The following is a 10,190-nucleotide window of genomic DNA, read 5'->3' as shown; positions in this document are numbered from 1 at the left end:
TCTTTTTCATCACTTCTCGTCTCCTGCTTGTGTTTCGAACATGATTGTAATAAAGTCAAAGGGCAAGAGGCCACAGAGTCGTTGTTGTTAAGATGTTACAACAACAATAAAAACGACTTAAGAGTAAATTTGATTATTCTGTCACTAAACAAACATAAATAAATGAATTGATATTGATGCTGTGTTTGTTAGCAGCACGTTGCTGCATGCTAACAATGTTGTAAGCTGGTGTGTTTGTCTACAAAGTGTGTTTATGTTGTGTTTTAACACACAGGATGCTAGCAGGACTAGCAGAGAACAGCTAGCTGATGATAGCAACTACAGTCGCTGGTTTACTTGTGGGGTAAAGTTTTATTGTTGTGTTTATGTTGTGTTTTAACACACAGGATGTTAGCAGGGGTAGCATAGAGCTGCTAGCAACAGAGATACAGGATACCAAACCTTTAAAAACACCTTTGTACCTCCTCTTAAACTAAGGGGAAGAAAACTAGTCTGTAGTGGACAGATGAAAGCGGAGAGAAAGTTAGCTAAGGTTAGCTAACACTCTCACTCTCTTTCTCGTACACTTTTTTTTATGTTTATTAACGTTTATAACATTTTATACTCTTTGTCTTTGAGAGCAGAAGCACTTACAAGCTCATGGAAACGTTATTTAAGGTCGTGTTGATCAAGTTAACATTCAGTGTGTGAGACACCCAATCCACTGGAATGAATGAATGAATGAATGAGTGAATGAATGAATGTTCACACACGCACACACAAACTGACCTCATGACTGAGTGACGACCCGGAGCGCCTGCTGGTCATTCAGCGAGTTTGAGGGGGAATTATGAGAATTAAATTAAAGTCACACGGAACTCTTTTAGACATGTAATGGAGCTCTTGTTCTCATTTTAAACACACACACACACACACACACACACACACACACACACACACACACACACTAGCTCGAGTGAGGCACGAGCTGCCTCTTCAGCCTTTGATCATTCATTAAAGTGTGTGAGACGAAACCACGTTTATCATTTTATCTGTCATGTGATGCAAACACAGCCCCGGGGTCAAGGCCGCCGTGTGTGTGTGTGTGTGTGTGTGCGGCGGCGGTGTGTGTGTGTGTGTGTGTGTGTGTGTGTGTGCGTGTGTGCGTGTGTGTGTGTGTGTGTCATCTGTGTCTGGCAGCAGCTCCTCAAGTCACCGGCAGCCTGTGGAAGAGTCGGTCATGCGACCGGGATAAGAGCTAAAAATAGCCGCATGCTAACATACTTCTGCCGCCGCCGCTCGTCTCGTGCTAAATGCAGTACCTGAATGAACCAGTGACGCCGGCACAGAGTGAGACAGGCAGCAGATTTGCATCCTGGGTAACGTGTCTCTCTTTTCCTTGATTGTGTTTCATTGAAGCTGCAGAGGCCGCAGCAGAACGACAAACTCTCAGTTTCTGTCCACATCCTCTAAATGACATCATTTCTGCAGCGGCTGTGTCCGAACGAACGTTCACTTCCTGACTGACTATGAGTTTCAACGAGCCGATACTGTACCGCGTATCGGTATAGAACCGAAACCGGTCCAAGTCATTGGAGCGGATATCATCGCTAAAGTGCTTTAGTGGCGACAGTAGCTTTCAAACTACAGATAATTCTGATTCTAAAGTACTACAGCTACTTTAGCGACTACAGTCGGTGCTAAAGTTGCAGCTACAGAACTTTAGCAACTACAGTCGGTGCTAAAGTTGCAGCTACAGTACTTTAGCGACTACAGTCGGTGCTAAAGTTGCAGCTACATAACTTTAGCAACTACAGTCGGTGCTAAAGTTGCAGCTACAGTACTTTAGCGACTACATTAGATGCTATAGTAGCAGCTAAAGTGCTTTAGCGGCGACAGTAGCTTTCAAACTACAGATAATTCTGATTCTAAAGTACTACAGCTACTTTAGCGACTACAGTCGGTGCTAAAGTTGCAGCTACAGTACTTTAGTGACTACAGTCGGTGCTAAAGTTGCAGCTACAGTACTTTAGCGACTACATTTGACGCTATAGTATCAGCTAAAGTACTTTAGTGGTCGACAGTAGCTTTCAGACTACAGATAATTCTGATTCTAAAGTACTACAGCTACTTTAGCGGTTACAGTCAGTGCTAAAGTACTTTAGCGACTACAGTCGGTGCTAAAGTTGCATCTACAGTACTTTAGCGACTACAGTCGGTGCTATAGTAGCAGCTAAAGTACTTTAGTGGCGACAGTAGCTTTCAGACTAGAGATAATTCTGATTCTAAAGTACTACAGCTACTTTAGCGGTCACAGTCGGTGCTAAAGTACTTTAGCGACTACATTAGGTGCTAGCGTATAGTACTTTGGTCCACATTAGACAACACACTCGGCTCTACTTTTTGAGTAAATACATCTTCTAGCTTCCAAACCATTCCTCGATACTTGCTATTACTAGCACAGTTACTTCTTCAGCTAAGTCCTTAGACCTGGTTTTCGACACACCTTTAGAGGTCGCCACAGTGCATCGTCTGTCACTCAGGGTCCACAGTGCTGGTCCCACACCTGGATAAATGGGCTTAGAACAATATGTATATTTGTGTGATTTAAAAACTTCTTGTCAAAGTGACCTACAAGAAAAATCACAGTTATGAGTTAGGAGGACAGTCCTGCCTGGCAACAGGCCTCATTTCTCCCATGTCACTTGAATGTGCGAGGTTGGGAAGTGATTACAACTCTCGCTCCGTGTCTCTCTCTCTCCGTCTCTCTCTCTCTCACTCCGTCTCTCCGTCTCTCTGGCTCTGCTCATCATCATCATCATCATCATCATCATCTTTCATAAATACGGCTCTGCGCTGTCACTTCACCTTCACACACGGGTCCCGCTCTGCGTTTCCTGTGTGCAGCTTCAAAAACTCACATCCAACATTAGACCACAAAGATCACAGGCGACACTACTGTGATTTATCGTACATATATAATGACATGAAATAGAAGAGAGAACTTTATTCTCTTTATTATTTATTCTCCATTTATCACGCTTTAATATATTATGCGGCCAAAGTTGCAGGAAATAGCGCGCAGAATAGCCGTCTCTATTCTTTTTTAAACCAGTCCACGATGATAACCTGCAAAGGTGTTGCGCCACCTACTGGCAACAGGAAGTGCACCTTCAGTGACGACACGTGAAGCTTTTCAGGCTCTGACGTAACTTTTTATTATTAAATAAAACAGGATTGAAGTGGAACGTCTCTAAGTCACCGTCACACGGTTTAGTGAGACTCTTCTGCCGAGTGTGTTGTTGTCGTACTTCATCATGATTTATATACTGTGTGTGTGTGTCTGTGTGTGTGTGTGTGTGTGTGTGTGTGTGTGTGTGTGTGTGTGTGCGACGAGCCCAAGGATGTTTTTATTGACTGACAGCTCAGGTGGTGGAAAAGAGGAGGAAAGATGAAAGAGAGGGAGAGAGAGAGAGACTGAGTGGAAACAAAGAAATCAATCAGACTGTCCTCGGAGTTTACGAGGAAGTGAAGAAGGGAGCGAGGATGGAGCGGAGAAGAGAAGGATGCAAAGGCAGGAACGCGGGAGGAGAGGGAGAGGAAGGGAGAGCGCGGATGATAAAGTGAGAACAGAGGAGAAATGATGGGGAGAAAGAATGATGGCAGGAGAGGAGGCGAAGGGAGCAGGAGGTTTCAGAGGAAGATGACGGAGAAGGGAGGAAAAATAAACAAAATGAAGAGAAGGAAATGGGAAAAGGAAGCGAGGAGAGTGGAGAGTGGGATTTGAGAAAAACAGAAAAGAGTAAAGGATGAAAGGAGGGAAAGGAAAGCAGATGAAGGGAGAAGAAAGTGGTGAGGGAACATGAGAGGACAGAAGGAGAGGAGGAAGAGATTGAGAATGAGTGAGAAAGAGGGAGGAAAATAAACAGATGTGACTGGAATGAAGAGGGAAAAGGGAAGAAGAAAGGAGAGCGAGAAGGATGGAGTGAATAAGCAAGAGCGAGAGGAAAAGAGGGTCATGGAGAAAAAAAAGGAAAACTGTTTCAAATGGATGAAGATGAAGGAGTGAAGGATGAAAAGGAGGCAAAGTGAGCAAGTGAAGGAAGCTGAATCAAGGGAAGCACAGGTGAAGGAAGGAGGGAAGGAAGGAAGGATGTGCAGAGCGAGCGAATGGAAGAGGGGGATGAGTCAGGCGCTCGTGAGGAGGATGTGAGCCGCATGCTAACCACACACACACACACACACACACACACAGAGAGAGAGGAAGCAGCGGGAGGGTCTTACAGAGGACATCCTCTCCTCTCTCTCCTCATCCCTTCTTCCCATCTTCTTCTCCATTAAGTCACGACTGCCCCCCTCATCCTCTCCTCCTCCCTCCATCACCCTTTAATTCTGTCTTCTGACCCACATCTACCGTTTTTCTTCTCCTCACTCACTCACTCACTCACTCACTCACTCTCTCATCTTCCCATCACTTCCACTTTAATTTCTGCTTCCTTCCTTTTCCCTCCCTCCCCTTTTATCACACCTCTCCTCACTCCCTCCATCCTCTCCTCCACTCAGCTGATTAACTCTGTGATGGCGTCTTCTCCTCCGTCTGATTCCTCTCTGTCGTTCATGGAAACATAAACGATGTCACACTCGTGCTCCTCTGACCTGAATCTGAAATCACTCGTCTGATCGTAAACAAGCGCACATGTTTGTTTCCACGTCGCGATGAAGGACGCTTGTGTGAATAACGCGGTCGAGAATATGTCGGAATGATCGTTATAACGACAACTAAACCCCTCAGTCATCGTTAGCTGTTGATCCAGCTGTGAATCGGCTTTAGCTGCTACAGTAGCTGCTAGTAAGTAAGTAAATATTTAGACTTTTCCAACAGGAAACAGCTTTAGCAGCTCCTGTAGCAGCTAAAGTAAATGCTAAAGTAGCAGCTAAAGTACTTTAGCATCTACAGTAGATGCTAAAGTACTTTAGCGGCTCCTGTACCACCTAAAGTAAATGCTAGAGTAGCAGCTAAAGTACTTTAGCGTCTACAGTAGATGCTAAAACACTTTAGCGGCTCCTGTACCAGCTAAAGTAAATGCTGAAGTAGCAGCTAAAGTACTTTAGCGTCTACGGTAGATGCTAAAATACTTTAGCAGCTCCTGTAGCAGCTAAAGTAGCAGCTAAAGTACTTTAGCGTCTACAGTAGATGCTAAAATACTTTAGCGGCTCCTGCACCAGCTAAAGTAAATGCTAAAGTTTAAGTTAGTTTTTAAAGTAGCAGCTAAAGTACTTGAGCGTCTACAGTAGATGCTAAAATACTTTAGTGGCTCCTGCACCAGCTAAAGTAAATGCTAAAGTTTAAGTTAGTTTTTAAAGTAGCAGCTAAAGTACTTCAGTGTCTACGGTGGATGCTAAAATACTTTACCGGTTCCTATACCAGCTAAAGTAAATGCTGAAGTAGCAGCTAAAGTGCTTTTAGTGCAGTAGCAGCTAGTAGAACATGTTGAAATTAAAATAAACAAGAACCAAACATGTTATTTGTTGATCCAGGTGCAAATATTAGACTTTTCCAACAGGAAATGACTTTAGCCGCTACAGTAGATGCTAAAGCTGCTATTTCAGGCGGTTTTAGATTTGAAAAATCTGAGAATTATGACAAAACTCTCAAACCAATCGACTACATTTTCAGAATAGATACATTTTTAGTGTATTTATCAGTTTATCAGCTGCATATCACAACATTCACAACATTAATCAAGTTCTTTGTGCTCAGTTTTCATAGAGGCAGTATCCATAACGTAGAAAATACAAAAATTAAGTTATATAAAAAAATAATTGATAAAAAAATCTAAAGAAATTGAGAAAATAAGCTGTAAAATGTAAAAAAAAGTGGTGCAAAGTCTTAGGCAAGACAATGCAAAGTAATTGACCGGAATGGAAACAGTTGTTATTTAACAGTTGAACTGTGTTTTTATGCGTCCCCTTAGCAAAAAGTAGTTTATTCAAGTGTACTACAAGTATACTTATTTTATACTAAAACTGAGGCAGTGTACTTGAAGTTTACTTTTTATATACTATATACACGAAAGTATAGTGAAGTATACTTGGCTTATTCTGAAACGTATAAGGAATAGTCTAAGACTAAGTACATTAATACTAAGACTTACAATTACACTTTAATACTAAAGCTTATACTAGTAATTTAGTATACGTTTTACTTCTTTCTGCCACAAAGTACTAATACTTAGTATATCTTGATCCAAGTACAGAAACAAGGTCAAGTCATTGACCCCTACATTTACATGGCCGTGGCTCATCTTTAAAAGTTTACAGTAAATAGTATGTGTGCTCAATTGCATTATCTTTATGTACCTTAAAAAACATACACAAGAACAGAGAAACATTTGACTTGAGTTTATTGATCAAGTTCTAGTCCCTTTCATAAGGGTTTGGCAATGGTGTTATGTACACAGCATTATCTGTTTCAACAAGAACACATTTTGTTTTAATCATGTCAGGCCAGACAGCATTAACAGTTTCAGTTTTTTTAACCTCATATATGAAAGTACTTTGTACATTGATCTGTGAATCTTTACATACAGGCCTGTCTGATTTAGTAAGTACCTCAACTAAAACACAACACAGTTTGGCACATGAACAAATTGCAGACATTTGATGTGAACATCAGTCAGTCATCATCTACCGCTTTATCCTCCACCAGAGGGTCGCGGGGGGTGCTGTGCCAATCTCAGCTACATCGGGCGATAGGCGGGGTACACCCTGGACAGTTCGCCAGTCCATCGCAGGGCCACACACAACTAGAGACAAACAACCATTCACTCTCACGGTCAATTTAGAGTGTCCAATTTACCTAATCCCCACATTGCATGTTTTTGGACTGTGGGAGGAAGCCGGAGAACCCGGAGAGAACCCACGCACACACGGGGAGAACATGCAAACTCCATGCAGAAAGGCCCTTGTCCCAACCGGGGCTCGAACCCGGGTCTTCTTGCTGCAAGGCGAGAGTGCTAACCACTTTACTACCGTGTGGCCCTGATGTAAACATGTTTGTTTAAAAATAATCAAGTATTTAATTAAGCAAAATGTTCCATCTTTCAAGGCTACAGCACTGTTGTATCTCTTATTTAGTTAAAATGTGCCTTTTTCTCATTTCTGGTTCCAGTTCAATTATCTGGCACTGAATTGGCCAAATGCTGCATTTAGAGCTTTTAAACACTGGTGCACCATCACAATTCCAAATCAGAGTCATATCATCTTTTCCAAGAATTCCACTGTCACACATTTTTTGATACTCTCCACCAGACTGTATGTCAGTTAAAACACCAAAGGATCTACTTTTTTCAGTAAGACTGACATCATGTTCCTGCAGAAGTTGTTTAATCTGTGCGTGAAGGGGAATTACAATAAAGTAGAAACCCTTTTTTAAACTTGTGTTGGCATCAAATACTGTGTTGCAAAGGGTACAATGAGAGGGACAGTCTGCACTAATGCCAAGGTATGCTAAACATTTTTCACAATAAAAGTGAACTTTAGACTGTGATGAACTTCCACATTCTTTGTGGAAAAGGTAATGTGAGGGTGGAACCAGACCTGGAAACATCAGGTTGAACAGTTCCAGTAAATGAGTAAGTGCTTTGCCGGTTAAATTGTTCCACAGCACATAGGACATCAGCATCAGTAAACTTTCTCCCTTTGAAACAGGTGCACCAGGATACAGGGGCTTGTCACCATCTGCTTGGTCTTCACTGCCCTATAAATATAGGAAAAAGGATAGAAAAAGCTTGTATAAATGAGAATGAGTAGCAGCAAACTTAAGCAGTAATATCAGTCTAGCATAAAGTATTTTTACCCTTATAACAAAAATCACAACAATTGGTTCATAGACTCATAGAAAGTAACTTTCCTAAGGGTTACACGAAATATTATTTACTAAAAATGCAATTTAACCCATGATACTTGTAACCACACGCTGTTCTACTTTTAAATCCTGGAACGTGTCTGTTCATTCCTGAAAATCTTATGCCCCATTTATACTTCACCATTATGGAGAAGAATGGTGAAAATAGCAAATCTGCAAGCTCACAGGACGTCTCTTATAAGATGTGCTGTGAGCTTGCGCACTTGCTATTTTCCAGCATAGAATGTGTCGCACGGTGAAGTATAAAGCAGGCATTACCATGTAGAAAGTGTAATTATAAAATGTCATGCCTTGACAAAAACTAACATTGTCAGGCTTCCCCAGATGATCTAGGCACAGTAAAATATATCTGCTGACTGGATGGTAACAACAGCTACAGTTAGCACATACAGTATATGTAGTATTATTATTATTATGTAGAATTTCTCCAAATGCTCTAATTTTCTGTAAAGGGCGTACAGTACTAGCAATGTGTTATTGAACCACTGTCTACATACCACTGAAAATTCAGTTGTCGTTTCTCTAGTACTATTTCCCTCCATCACGTCTTCATCGTCAACATGGTTTTCACCTTCATTACTGGCAGAATCAGTCCTCTTCAGAATGTGACAGGGCTTCCTCATTCTACAGGTTGACAAGGGAAAAAGATTACTTAAATAATTAATTAAACAAGTAGACATTAATATAACAAAAAACATACATACATTCTACCACATAGAATGGTGCATTTACCTCTGAAATTTCCACATCCAATTGGCTTGTGGTAGGGTTCTCAGTGTTGAGTTCATTATCTTCATCTTCACTGTTGGAAGTGTTACTCCAGTGTTCCTCTGTGTTGATTTGGTTATCTTTATAATCATACTACATGTGAACAAAGGCAAGAGAATGAAAAATGTAGTTAATAAATCAATTATTGATATGGTGCAGGTGGTTTGCTGTAGCCTTTTGCTGACAATGTTGTCATTCATGTACACTTGGGGTAGGCTAGAGGATAGCTCAAAATGTACCACCATTAATCTAAAATTTCCGTTGAATGCACTCAACTATTACAGCAAACTACATGTACTGTACATGTGCACTGTAGACACTTTGATTAGGGTGTCACTGGAAGCCCTCTGATGAGTATTACTATAGCCCCTTTTACACAGAGACCCTGCGTCAGCACCGCACTGAAGGCTCACCAATAACACGCTTCAGTCGGGCATAATATTTAATGCCTGTAATAACTTGGACATCAAACAATTCCACTTAGACTAAAACTATGTCATTGCGTATTACCTGTTGAAAGGCAGTATCCAAAAGCTTAATTGTGGAGGATCTCCTACTGTTGACATCATCTCTAACTTCTCTGTGGGAAGCAATAGACCGACTCATGGGATCTTGTGTGTTATCCTGTAGTTCTGCCCTGTCCTGGTAAGGTGGGGTGTTCAAATATAAATGGCAGATATTACAGTCATTTCATTCTCCATGGGCCCACATCTCCAGCGCCTCACTCGGACTGACAACTGCTGCTACTGCTGTCAGGGGCAGGAGGCTACACAGTTGAGAGCCCGAGAGGAGGGGCCCAGTTTAAAGATATTTACAAATATTTAATTCATTATCTGTTACTTACTTTTACTTTCCATCTGTGCTTGGTAGTCCTTGGAATCTCTGCTGTGTCATCCTCCAAATATCTTTTATACGGTCCACGACGTTTCGCCATGTTAGCCCTGATGAGCTAACTCAGAGCGCTGCTTCTCAGCTCACGCTGCGCTGTCACAGTGTCGCGCACAGACTGTATGGTCGCGCATTGCACTTCCCGTCCAGATCCCCGCCTCCCTACCTGGCTGCCAATGGGAGCCCAATTTGAAATTGGCGCCCACGTAACGTAGTTAACGGTTTTGTGCTCCAAAAAAAAAGGTCCGTCGTGTTCTCAAGGAAAGGTGAAGAAGGGAAGACATACGGTACCTAAAAAAAATTTTTTTTAGCATTGCGATACCACAATGGCATTTGCCATTTATTATTTCAAAGACAAGACTGTGGAAGTTGGGAAGATTTCATGGATGAGTCCTGACGACCAGCAACAATGTCCAAAATTAATCACCCAGTGCCCTAATCTAGAAGATGGAGATGGATGGATGGAGGTAAAGTGGGACGTTAAAGGCAGAAAAAAGTCAGACGGTCCAGCCTTTTTCCCAGCAAAAGTTTTAATGTTTGGTGGTAAGTTGTTGAATTTTATTGCTTCCCAGTTAGCTTGATAGCATTGATTTAATCTGTCACTTTGTCATAGCCCAGTTGTTCTAAA

General features: G+C 41.7%; 2 protein-coding genes across 4 annotated transcripts in view; one reads left to right on the top strand and one right to left on the bottom strand.

Annotated features, from left to right (window-relative positions):
• Positions 1-10,190, top strand: part of ppargc1b (peroxisome proliferator-activated receptor gamma, coactivator 1 beta) — a 91,124-nt gene that overhangs the window by 46,036 nt on the left and 34,898 nt on the right. The window lies entirely within an intron of this gene.
• LOC122778476 lies at positions 7,009-9,678 on the bottom strand. 2 transcript variants are annotated; one of them, XM_044040432.1, is made up of 5 exons: positions 9,519-9,678; positions 9,185-9,316; positions 8,639-8,767; positions 8,404-8,530; positions 7,009-7,738 (listed from the first exon to the last, which is right to left on the bottom strand). In XM_044040432.1, the coding sequence occupies exons 1-4, from the start codon at positions 9,606-9,608 to the stop codon at positions 8,495-8,497; spliced, it is 387 nt and encodes a 128-aa protein (XP_043896367.1). In that variant the 5' UTR covers positions 9,609-9,678; the 3' UTR covers positions 7,009-7,738; positions 8,404-8,494. The 2 variants fall into 2 exon arrangements, with proteins under 2 accessions (XP_043896367.1, XP_043896366.1); XM_044040431.1 differs by having other exon boundaries at positions 9,185-9,678.

This window comes from Solea senegalensis, linkage group LG12, assembly GCF_019176455.1.
Source record: "Solea senegalensis isolate Sse05_10M linkage group LG12, IFAPA_SoseM_1, whole genome shotgun sequence".
NCBI classification, from domain to species: domain Eukaryota; kingdom Metazoa; phylum Chordata; class Actinopteri; order Pleuronectiformes; family Soleidae; genus Solea; species Solea senegalensis.
The sequence above is the reverse complement of the archived record's forward strand: the minus strand, read 5'-3'. Positions and strand labels throughout refer to the sequence as shown.

Coding starts and splice junctions, on each gene's coding strand:
- LOC122778476 (XM_044040431.1), bottom strand. CDS start 9,243: ATGATGTCAACAGTAGGAGATCCTCCACAATTAAGCTTTTGGATACTG. Junction 8,768..9,184: donor TGGATACTGCCTTTCAACAG/GTAATACGCAAT, acceptor GTTCACATGTAG/TATGATTATAAAGATAACCA. Junction 8,531..8,638: donor TGGATGTGGAAATTTCAGAG/GTAAATGCACCA, acceptor GTCAACCTGTAG/AATGAGGAAGCCCTGTCACA.